General features: G+C 35.9%; 1 protein-coding gene across 8 annotated transcripts in view; it reads left to right on the forward strand.

Annotated features, from left to right (window-relative positions):
• Positions 1-12480, forward strand: part of PLXNB2 (plexin B2) — a 357594-nt gene that overhangs the window by 114641 nt on the left and 230473 nt on the right. For 4 of the 8 annotated variants that reach the window (XM_087969402.1, XM_087969400.1, XM_087969407.1 and 1 more), the window contains exon 3: positions 2054-2137. The exons of the other annotated variants lie outside the window; for them this stretch is intronic. Coding sequence is in view for 2 of the 4 variants with exons in the window: in XM_087969400.1 (XP_087825526.1) it covers positions 2115-2137 (23 nt within the window). In the remaining 2 variants the exon portion in view is untranslated. The remainder of the gene's footprint in view (positions 1-2053; positions 2138-12480) is intronic. 8 annotated transcript variants of the gene reach the window in all.

The raw sequence follows: 12480 nt of genomic DNA on the forward strand, positions 1-12480 counted from the left end.
AAAAATTCATGTTAATAATAAGGTGCTTCAGTCCACATCAAAAAAAATACGAATAGTCTTGTTGTCCTTCACTGACTGCAAGCAATGTAATATTTTAAAATTTCACCAACTATTGCACTTCATGAATTGGTGAAATATGGAATTAATGATTATTTGAAGGTACTTCTGGATAGCGGAGAAGATTCTGTTCAGCTGTCATGGCTGTCAACATATCTTGTTTAGGATTCAATACCTTTCTTGATATTTGAAGAACGATGAATGCAGCCTTTCTTGAAATTCCTTTGATGGTCCTATCAGGGAATGCTTTTGAGCATGGTTTATCTGTGGTTCATTCAGCAGATGGCAGAGTTATGCATTCTTTTGAATCAAGCTTGATTCCTGATGACTTCATATTACATGTTATAGAACAATTATTTCATAACCAATAAATAGAGAAGGTAAAGCAATAAAGAGAAAAAAAATTATTAGCCATGATATCATGGAACCTGTCCTATATGACAGGGTTTAAAAGATTATAGTATTTATACCTTCATGCACAAGCAGAACAGAGTACATTTATTTCATTGACTACAGGTATATAACAAAATGTTACATCATTATGTACATGCATAGGTATATTTTGTCTAAATCATTCAAAATTTATTTTAAAATAATTTTTAAAAATCGCTATCATTTCAAAGTCACTGAATTGCCATTTCCACATTTTGTAACCATCTTGACATGTTTGGTGAATTTATTTCTTTGCTTGTTTATTACATTACTACCTTCCCACAGTTTAACAACTCTGAATCACTATAAGCTAAGTATTATGGTAGTCATTTCCTTGTATATTAGTTTCTTGTCAAAAGATCCAGTCCATCACTCCTCAATGATTGTTGAGTGGAAATAGGAAGAGAAGAGTGTTTATTGCCTTGAGTTCCAATATAAAAGACAGAATATACTAAACAAGCCCACAATTGTTAATGTGGGCGTCTATAAACAATGGAAAATGAGTTTGTCAAAGTGTGGCAAAATGAAAAAAAATAAAATCTGCCATCTTGTGATAATGAAAATTGCACTTCTAGCGATAACTTGAGAGCAGCAAAAGAGTTAGGAAGAATGTGTTGTTTTATATGGGAAGTTGGGATGGTTAAAGATTTGACGGCAGACTAGCATGCAAATATGGAGTGAACCGATTCAGGATCACTGAAGGAGGTGGGATGAGGAAGTTTGGTATCAGTCTACCTGCTACAAACACCCACAGGGAGAAGTTCCAAAGAAGCAGAAAGTTGTATTGATCACAAATGGTTGCAAGAGTAGTTTAATGAAAACCCTCCATTAACTCCACAGACAATTGAACAGCAGCTACATTTTAGCATAAACATGATGTTGTATTATCAGGCAAGAAAATAGTTAATCCTATGGATTTTGGAGCAATTAACATATTTCATTGTAGCACTAAGGCTTGGCATAGTTTACCTGAATGATGCTGGCACAGTTCCCTGGCTGAAAGAATCAATCTCACAGAGTAGCTATTATCTTTTTATGCGTAATTATGCTTTTAAACAACATGAACAAAAAGTTCATCTAGTTCACAAGAAGGTCCTTGTTTGTATGTTCCTTTTTGTCTGGTGAGTCTTAAACTAATAAGGAGATTTTGAAATTTTGCTCTGTTTGCCTCAGTTCTAGGTTGACGTTCCTATTCTTAATTTACAACTACCAGCTATATTTGGGGAGGAGTGGGGGTGGAATCAGTGCCTTCTTTAAGAAACTCCATTGACTTTCTTGATGACAGTATGAGAATGATTTGTTTCTGCTAATTTCTATGATGGTTTTAAATTCTGAGTCTAGCCTACAGACCTGGTATTCCCTGGTAGTTTCCCACCCCCTCATACTAAACGACCCTAGTTAGCCTTTCAAGGTCAGCTACGTGCTGCCATGTAGCACAGGGGTGTCCAACCTGGCTGGGGAATTCTGGGAGTTGAAGTCCTCCAGGCTTAAAGTTGCCAAGGTTGGAGATCCCTGAGCTAGATGGCCATTAATTTATTAATGACCATAAATCAAACCTTTTTAGGAAATGAGTCCTGTTGAAAAACAAGGAGAATCTTACAATAGAGACAGCAGCAAGAAGAGAAATGAAACAACACTATGAAAAACCGTAAGTGGATTTGGCATTCCTACTTGTTAATAGGCAAGTGGATTCTGTCACGATGCACATAACCAGCTGCAAATGAAATGCTTTTTGTTTTAGCATAGGTACTGAGCAGAGGTTTAAGCTTTCCCTTGGGAATAATTTGATGAAAACATCTGCCTCTAATTTACAGACACCTGAAAAGCAAAAACGAGAGAAAATTTAATTATGGAATCTAGATTCAGACAATGTGGTTAAATGAAGGGAACCAAGGTTTAACATTTTGTACTTTGAAGGCTGCGTGACCAGAATAATGTCATAGAAGCTGCTACGTGTGGTCTTTATTTTTAAAAGTCACTTTCACATTTTCAGTTTGATGCCAATTTCAGATATTTTAAACCTCTTTTTGTAGCTTGAGGAGCCACAGAACAACAAACGCCGGCAGTGGTTAGCAGTGTGTTACAGTAGGCTGAATGCTAGATTAGATTCAGGAGAGTGGATTGAAATCACTGATCTATCATGAAGTTCTGACTTTAATCCAATCATTTCCTCATAGGGTTGTTGTGATGAATAAATGCTGGTGGGGCTAACAATATTAATTACTTCATCCTATATAAAAAGGATTATTTAGACTTTGAACAAACAAAGTCCAAATGCAAATTATAAATTAATGTTGTGAACATTATTCACATAGACATTTTATCTACCACCTGTTTCAAGGTTAGGAAACTTGGTGGTGGGGGCTACTAGTGTACTTCAGATAATTCCTGCTCCCTAATTTTTTTTTTAAAAAATGTTACTTTATTTAAATACTTTGGGTTAACAATACTAAATTAGAAGTTGGCATGCTGCAGAACAAGCAGTCCATTTTTAGAATCAATTTGTTTGCAAGAATGCCTGGCAGAGCTGTTCTTAGAAAATTAAAATGATGGATGAGTGGATCCTGGTTCTTTGTTAGGCAGTATGCCCATCTCTCTGAGGAGGGGAGGCCAAGCAGTAGCAGACATCCCGAAGCTCTCTAAAGATTGTGACCTGACCAATAACCAACCATGTTGTGAATGTGCAACTGCCCAGACTATCCATTTTGCAAGAAACAAACCTCACAGCAAATACTAAAGATTTCAATTTGCCCATTAACAAAGCAAATTAGTTAACTTTCCATCAGTTGGTAGATTAGACCAGAAGATCAGTTCCAAACGAACATTAGAACTATTTTTGTTGTGATAGGTTGTAATAGAATCTTTGTAATAGAAAAACTGGGCTGGGCTACACTTCTTCCCACCTCCTTTATTATACCAAGATAAATCAGGAAAGCATCTGTCTGTTCCTTCTGAATATTACCTTGTTTCCCAATGATTAAAAAATGTTGAATCCTTTGGTCTAGCTAACGGTTCTTGGCTGTTTCCATCAAATCTTCTTCCTTACTCTCTACATGTTATTTATTCATCTCTACTATGCAGATATTCTTCTAGCTATAGAAAAAGATTTTCAGATTCCATCACTCGGTTGGCTTTTTGCAAAGCTCTAAAAACTTGGCTATGTATCTGGGCCCTGGGCTCAGAATGTGTTAAGGATCCTGTTCCTTGGCTTTACTATTAGTGGATTAAACATCATAGCTGATGTTTGTATTTATTTGTTTTGTGATGTTTTATTGTTTTAATGTGTGTTTTTTAATTGTTTAAATTGTTTTAGAATTGTGAGCTGCTTAGAGTCACTTTGTTTAGTTGGGCAGTTATAGAAAAATGAATGAATGAATGAATGAATGAATGAATGAATGAATGTAAATAAACAAACAGATACATTCATTTTCCAATATACTCTACTGTGCTGGAAGAAACCTTACAGAAGGCATATTTGTTTAGAAAATAACTTTGACCCTTCCTGCATCATTAAGTCATCTACATTCAAGTCAGTCATTGCTTAGTATTACTTAATTACTATGCTGAATGAAGTAGAATTAAGCCAGAATTGACTTAATACATTAATGACCTGTACAACTGGTTCCTATTAAAAAAATAATAATAAGGATGAAGCATTGAGATGGTAGAAGGCTAAATTCTTCAGCAGAGAGCCACATTGATGCATTGGTTAAAACATCTGCTAGAAACAAGGAGGCCATAAGTTTTAGTCCTACCTTCAGGCACAAGGAACCAGAATGACACCATGAACTGACCAAACTTTACTTCTTTATTGCTGCTTGCCTATTTACAACCATCTGGCCAGACAGCATTCTCTCGGGAACAGACAGAAGAAGATTTCAGAGATTCTGGGGGAGGTGAGATCCATGTTATTTCCTGCTGTGCAGGGGCTCTACGCTCCACCTCCCTCTTGACACCTCCCTCCCTCCCTCTAACTCCCTCCCAACACACACTTTAGGCACAAGGCTGTCTGGGTGGCCTTGGGCCCATCATTCTCTCAGTCCTAAGAAAGATGTAGTGACAACCGCTTGTTGAATTTTGCCAGGAAAACTCCAGACACTTGTCCAATCACCAGGAATCAAAACTAATTCAAACACACACACACAAAAAACCCAATTTTTTTTAAGCAAACTAAGTTGCATTTAGCAAATTCCTTAGATGTAATCTCTTTTACAGAAAGGATGGATAGTCATTATTTTAAAATCTATACTTCCTAGTGTTCTCTAAACAAGTGAGGACCTACTTCCACCAAGGTACTACCCTGTTTCTCCAACAATATGGCCTCCCCCAATAGGAAGTCCCAGCATGTTTTATAGGCATGAAATGAAATTAAGCCCCTCCCCCCAAATTAAGGCCTATATTAAAACATGCGAAATGGTGGGGAATGGTGGGGGGGGGGCTTGCCGTTAGGAAGTACTTTTGTTGCACACCCGGATATGGTGCTGCCTGCGTTGACCCCGATACGAAGTGCCCCACCAACACCGAGGTCAACATCCAAGCCGTCGCCGCCCGCCCGAAGATGCAAGGGGGGAGGATTAAGTCACCCCCGAAAAGATGGCCTAGCCATTTTTTCGAGGCTCAAAAAAAAATAAGACCCAGCCTTATTATATGAGAAACACGGTATAAGCTTACATCAGATTCCATGTTTAAAAACAATCTTGAAGTGAGAACACCTTCCCCCCCAAAAAAGCTCATTGCACTAATTATGTTCAGTGATTATGGAGTTCTGAGCGACAGCTGAGAAGGAGCCAGAAAATGCAAAAGTAACTGTAATGCTCGGAAGAGTTCGAATTTTATAATTTGCTACTACATGACCAATATGATCAGTTTAAAAGCCTATGCTGCAAATGCATTCCAGAAAGTCTCCACAATATGATATTATTCTCATAATTAGATTGATTCCCTGGGTTATTTTCATTTGCATTTTAGAGGAACTAAAATTCAATTCATGTCCCATGCAGTCTTTTTTTAAATAGTTTTTGTTGCTTTTAAAATAATAACAGAACATTGTCGGCATCAGATTCTCATGGTACAATGTACTGTTTTCTGGTAAGCATCATGACTGCAAACGGACCTGCATATTAACAATAGTGAAACTTAGTAGGGAAATAACATATTGTAGTGTAATATTGTCAAATGTAAGCCCCTTGAAATTTAAAGGACTCTATTACATTCATTATCCAAATCTCATGGTAAAGGATAAGGATAAAATAAAAGCCAGTTTCTCAAGGTTATTTCATTTAATATTTTGATTAATCCTTACTGAAATGAATTATTTTAACCATTAGATTTGCTTAATCTGCCTAATAGCTTGTGAAAATTAGTTGGCATTTTATGGGGGGGTGTTTCCCTTTTCTGCTGTGGAGAAAAGAAGGCATTAATTATGTATTTTCAGACCCAATGAGCTCTACTAAAATATTTCACCTGGGAATTGCTGATGGGAGTTGTTAGGAGAAGCAGGGAAGAAGTTTTGACTTTGAGAAAACATCGGAAATCATCAAAGCAGAAGAAACGGACTGGACCTCTAAACATCCTTGTTCAATTCGAACTTATTAGTCAACATAACATCCATTACCTTTTTGCAGTGTTTTAACAATCTTATTGCAATCACCTTTTCTTTTTTTCCATTGCTCCAGACCTTGTGTATTTCATTTTAAAAGCTTTACGCTTATTTTCATTAATATTGGAACATAAGTTTATGGTGGTTATTATGACACATCTAACTAATGAAGAAATTTCTTTTTTTCTAATTATGGAAAAGGAATAGGTCCCAAGAGAAGCTAGCAAGATTGCCTACTCTAGGAACAGAATGAAAATTCAACAGGCGAACAAAACACTTAGCTACTGTGGGAGATTCCCTATAGAATTGTAGAGAGGACATAGAAATAGTCAGTAGATTTATTCGCATTTTGTATGGAAACTATTAAAGAAGGACAATGTGTTATGGGATTTAAAGTAGTCTGAAAATATGCAGAGCAATGAGGTATGGTGGATGTTTGAAAAATGGAAATCTTGCTTTGAAATGAAGTCACTAATTTTCTATGTACTGTATAGTAAATAATTCCACTATTTGAGTTCAAACATATGCAAATACCTTTTTTTACTGGAGAAAAAAACCTATCTGTGAATTATGACTGTAGTAACTTTCGTGAAGTAGAATATTTGCCTTTTGGCACACATTTTTCGCCCTAATGCAATATAAAAGGAGCTTTTATGTCAAATTTGTTACATTTATTATGTATTCCTATGACATCTTGATTTTTGGAAAGAACTGGTCTACAAAAGTCATTTTTGCAATCATACAGCTTTCAAAGTAAAAACTATTTTGATACGGTGCATATTAAAACAGTGAAGATTGTTAGGGATAACATTGTTTTACCCTAACTGTTTTGGGTAAAGATAATAAAATGATGAATCATGGTTTGTCAGATAAAGTGTATGTGACTTTAAGCTAAAGGAATGTAATTAAGGGTGCAGCTGTAAAAGTACTATATAAGCAGCAAAGCACTCTCTGGCTCTTACTGGCTGGCTTATTGAAGACTGCATTCTTGCTGGATCGGGAGGAGAAGAAGTGTTGGATTACTTTGAAGATATTTCTCAATGGGGAGAAGATAAGTTTTGGACAGATTTATTATATGTGTACTGACACTGGCTATTCGACACGGACTTTGCAATTAGAGTATCCTTGACAAGACTTGACTGAATTTGGTATATGACTAATGGACTGTTTATAATGACTATGCTATAATTCTTAAAATGGAATAAATTATAATTTTGATAGCACAAGCGTATCTGTATTTTTACTGCGTGTTAACTAGAAAACTTATCTCACACATTTACCTGTCTTCCTATCTGACTTCGCTGCACATTCTGTTTAGTTTGTTTTCCTTAACACCCGTTGGGGAATCCAGGCTTAACAAAGATTACAATGTTTTTTTTTAAATTAACCGAATATTTAGTATTGGTAAGAGGAACTAGAACTAGTTAAAGAGTTGCAATTCATGCTTTAATATTGCAGTTCATTAGATGCAGGAAACACATTTATTCATGATCCAAAGGTCTGTGCATATAAACTAGAAAAATGAAAGAAACATATATACTGTTGGGAAAGCTTCAGCTTCTCCTGAATTAGACTGATTATTTATTACAGTATGAAAGGATAAGATAGTTTCTCAATTTACTTCATTTTTTCTCATCAATAAAAAACAATTATTATTTTCTTTTCCGAGAGTTTCTTCCTTTCTTTCTGATGCCCAGATAAAATGATGAGTTACTGTAGAACATAGTATTTTCTTTTAATATGACCTGATTTTTGTATGCATATGCTGTCTCTCTTTCTCACACACACACAGAAAGAGAAAGGGGGGGAGAGAGAGAGAGAGAGAGAGAGAGAGAGAGAGAGACTTAAGTATGTCTACCTTTTTAGTTTGCCTCAAGGTTGATTAATAATGTAAAGATCTACTTCCTGATTATTATTGAATATCTGGAAGAAAATCAAACCATATCAGTCAGAGAACAAATTAAAACATACAGCATACTTACAGAGAGAAATAGCTGAGTAAAAATTACAGGCAGAAAAGCCAGTAATCTAAAAAGTTAGATGTTTCAGCTACTACCAGTTGTCTTTTGTATGTAAAATGCCCTTCCATTTATTGTCCTTTCTGTGTAATTTTTTAATTGCATGAATATATCTTTAACAGTCATGATTCAACTTGTTACTTTTAAAATATGGTAGGGAAAGAGTGGAAAGCTTCATAAACAAAAGTTTTGCAAAATCCTTTCTTGCTGACAATGTGAATGAAATCCCAGTAGTAGTTCTATTTTTAAAATGTTTCTGGTGGAGATTTATTTTCTGCTTACACGAGCGTGTTTTCTCAGAATATTGATGGATGTGATAACGCCAGGGAAGCCTTGCTGGAGATTTTTAATGGAACATGTGTGGAAACCAATTGTGATCTGTTGTGGGAAGCAGAATAGCACGTGGCAGTCTTTAACAGTCATGTCTAGTTTTCTGCCCAAATTCTACAACTTTTGTATTTGAGAAGGAACTTTAAAGCTGCAAATTAAACAAAGGATTGTTCTCCTTCAATAGATTTTCTTTTTAAACATGGGACTTCAGCTGCATTTGTATAACTGAAAGGTTGCAGCTGAATCTGGTAGTATAATTGTACATTTGCACTGATTTAATTGCAGGGTAAAACCACATTATTATCCTTCAAAGGCCCAATGATACCCTGACTTTTTTTCTCCCCCCATATATATGGCAAAGAATCTCTTCACAGTAATGGCCATTAAGTCACTGGCAACCTGACAGCTAGATTGCAGGGTACTATTTCCTCTTTCTTTTTCCAAAAAAGAAAAAGGAAGAGAGGCTGGCTCACATGTGACCCGATGAATCAGACAATGGGATATGTTGCAAAATAAGAATCAAGACTTGCCCAATATAATCTGCATGGTAGTTGTATAAAAACTGAGACAACCGTGACAAAAATCAAACTTCCCAATTAAAGGTTCCTGTGATGCCAACAAACTTAGCCACAGGAGAAGTTGTTGTCATATTTCTAAAAGATTTGGATTTTGGTCTGCCTGTATGTATGTATGTATGTATGTATGTATGTATGGTATTCAGCTTTGCTCAGGTATTTTCCCACGTCATTGTAGTTGTGCTTTTAAAGTTGTAGCAACGTTTTGGCAGAATCTCATCTGCCATCATCAGGCTTCTGTATTGATCATGTGTTATATATATATATATATATATATATATATATATATATATATATATATATATATATATATATATACATATACATATACATATACATATACATATACATATACATATACATATACATATACATATACATATACATATACATATACATATACATATACATATACATATACATATATATATATATATATATATATATATATATATATATATATATATATAGATCTTTGGTTATTTGGGTTTTCTCCGCGTAAGACTGGAAGTATCTAGGCAACGTTTCGATGAAGTCTCATTCATCATCTTCAGGCTTGTGTCTTCCGCTCTGTGCTTCATCACTCTGAGAAGCACAGAGCGGAAGACACAAGCCTGAAGATGATGAATGAGACTTCATCGAAACGTTGCCTAGATCAGGGTCCCAAGCCTTACCGGGCGCTGGTTGCTGGGCACCGCCATCTTTTTGGTAAAAAGCGCTCCGGTGAGCTTTTCCGGGTAGAAGCTCACCGAAGCGCTTCATAAAAGATGGTGGCTATGCTTCGGTGAGCTTTTCTGGGAGAAAGCCATTTCTACCCGAAAAAGCTCACCGAAGCGCTGGCCAGCATCTTTTGACGAAACAGTGCTTCCGTGACGCCACCGGAAGCGCCTTTCATCATAAAAGATGGCGGCGCCCAGTTGACGCCGACCGGCGCGGCGCCCAGCTGATGCCGGAACCGGGCCGCGGCGTCAAAAGGTTGGGGATCCCTGGCCTAGATACTTCCAATCTTACGTGGGAGAAAACCCGAATAACAAAGATCAACATACAAATACCCACGAGAACCTCAGAAAATATATATATATATATATATATATATATATATATATATATATATATATATATATATATATATATATATATATATATATATATATATATATATATATTCATATATATCTTAAGTTTTCGGGTACTTACATGTACTTACATTCTGGCACAGCAATAGGCTGCCCCAAATTTAAATCTGAAACCACTTTAAAAGTCTGACTCACAGACGGACACAATACAGAAGCCTGATGATGGCAGATGAGGGCTTTGTTCTTGTTGACAATATAATCTGCATGGTAGTTGTATAAAAACTGAGACAACCGTGACAAAAATCAAACTTCCCAATTAAAGGTTCCCAATTGTGATGCCAACAAACTTAGCCACAGGAGAAGTTGCTGTCATATTTCTATAAGATTTGGATTTTGGTCTGCCTTTTTTCAGGCATTTTGTACCGGAGGTTGCAAAATTCTGCTGCACTGCTGGATTTGGTATAATGTGTTCAGCCACTCTAATACGGATGTATACAAGAATTATCTGGTATCTGAACCAGCTGCCTTTGCACATAGTTTGGAGATTATTACAATAAATACATCAGCTAAAATTTTGCAGATTCCTGACTGAATGTCTGCTTTGTGCTCTCGTACAATTTTGGAGGTAATTTCAACCATGAATCCTCAATGTAGCCTTGGGCAAAGAGGATCCTAATGATTTACTATTTTATTAAAAGGATTCTGGAAAGTATGTATGGAAATTTTAATGACCACTTTAAGTACTGTGTAGTAATTCTTCAGTCCACCCATTCAATTGTACAAAAGCTTCCATATAATTTCTTACGAAATCCTTGTAACTGCTGACCCTCAGCAACCCTTAACAACGTTCCCCAAGAAGAGACTGGGTAAGAATTGTCGAGTATGGCTCAGTCCAGAGCTTAAGTCCAGAGTATTCCAGTGCCCTTTTCAGGAATGGTGACCCTACAATCCGCCTGCCATAAGACAGATTCACAACTGCCAAGGCTAGTTTCATGTTTCCTCCCTGATAGCTATTATGATAAATAAACTCTAATAAATAAACTCTAATTTTAAAGACAGGCAGAATGAAATGGAGGTCATTCAAAAGCATAATTCATGTTCCTGTTTTGTGAATGACAAAGTGAATGATAGAGAGATAAACAACTACAGCAGTATATTTTATTTTAATTTTTGAGAGGTCCTTGGTGTTCTCTGAGCTTGGTGTTTTCTGATAACACTGATGATGTTACCTAGTTTCAATAATGAAACATTTGCAAGAAAATAACCAAGTTCAGAGACCCCTCATTTGAACCCTAAGCTACAAATATTCTCCTTTATTTGCTTTAATTTTTTGTTTTCAATCTGACTTTACATTATAAAAAATGTTGGGAACCTAGTAAGGAGATTACTAGATCAGTCAATTCTGGTCACTCTACAGTTGATTTTTTTCCCCTTGGATAATACTGAATAAGTTTTAAAGAATAGCAATAGCACTTAGAATTATATACCACTTTATAATGCTTCACAGCCTCTCTAAGCAGTTTATAGAGTCAGCATATTGCCCCCAACAACCTGGGTTCGCATTTTGCTGACTTCGGATGGATAGAAGATTTAGTATACCTTGTTCCTGGTGAGATTCGAACTGCCAAATTGCAGGCAGCCGGCAGTCACCAGAAGTAGCCTGCAGTACTGCATTCTAACCACTGTGCCACCACAGCCCTTAGTAAGGCATCTAGCACAAAGAAGACTTCCTCATAAAATTATAATAAGGATGAAAGGTGAGTCAAGCTTGAGGCGGTTAGGATCGAACACCTGGCTCTGGGCAGAGCTGGCCTGCAATATCGCATTCTGAACATTGTGCCACCATGGAAACTTAATTATGGTTTAAGAAACTTAAAATATAATTCAGTTGCTCTTAGTCTCAGGAAAGCATATTGAGGACTAGATCCTAAGTGAAAGAACTAGTGTAACACAGTAAATAAAAGACTGGAAATAAAGCAACACTTTACCTGATTCGCTTTTATTTTCTTGGCCATGAATTGATTAAGTAGTCTTAATAATGATCCTTCTCCCTCCTATATCTCTGGCAATATTTTAATATACTGTATATTAGCACTTTGAATACTTGAAAGTATATACACTTTAATATTAATAAGTTCTATCTTAGTTGTCTTAACTGTTGGAGGCAATCACTTTGAATAGTTGAAAATAAGACACTTTATCGATATGCTATCTAAATGAGGAGTTCTATAATGATTGAAAGTTTATCACATAAACTTTGTACACTTATGAAATGCAATTTGATACAATATATGTTATATATATTAAAACAAATAAATGCAAATCCATATTTGAATGATAGGTGAAACTATATTGTGTATTCTATATTGTATAGCACTATATTATAAAATGAC

The sequence above is a fragment of the Notechis scutatus genome, chromosome 6, assembly GCF_049901735.1.
Source record: "Notechis scutatus isolate UNSWTSFEM ecotype Mainland chromosome 6, rNotScu1.2, whole genome shotgun sequence".
In the NCBI taxonomy this organism is placed as follows: domain Eukaryota; kingdom Metazoa; phylum Chordata; class Lepidosauria; order Squamata; family Elapidae; genus Notechis; species Notechis scutatus.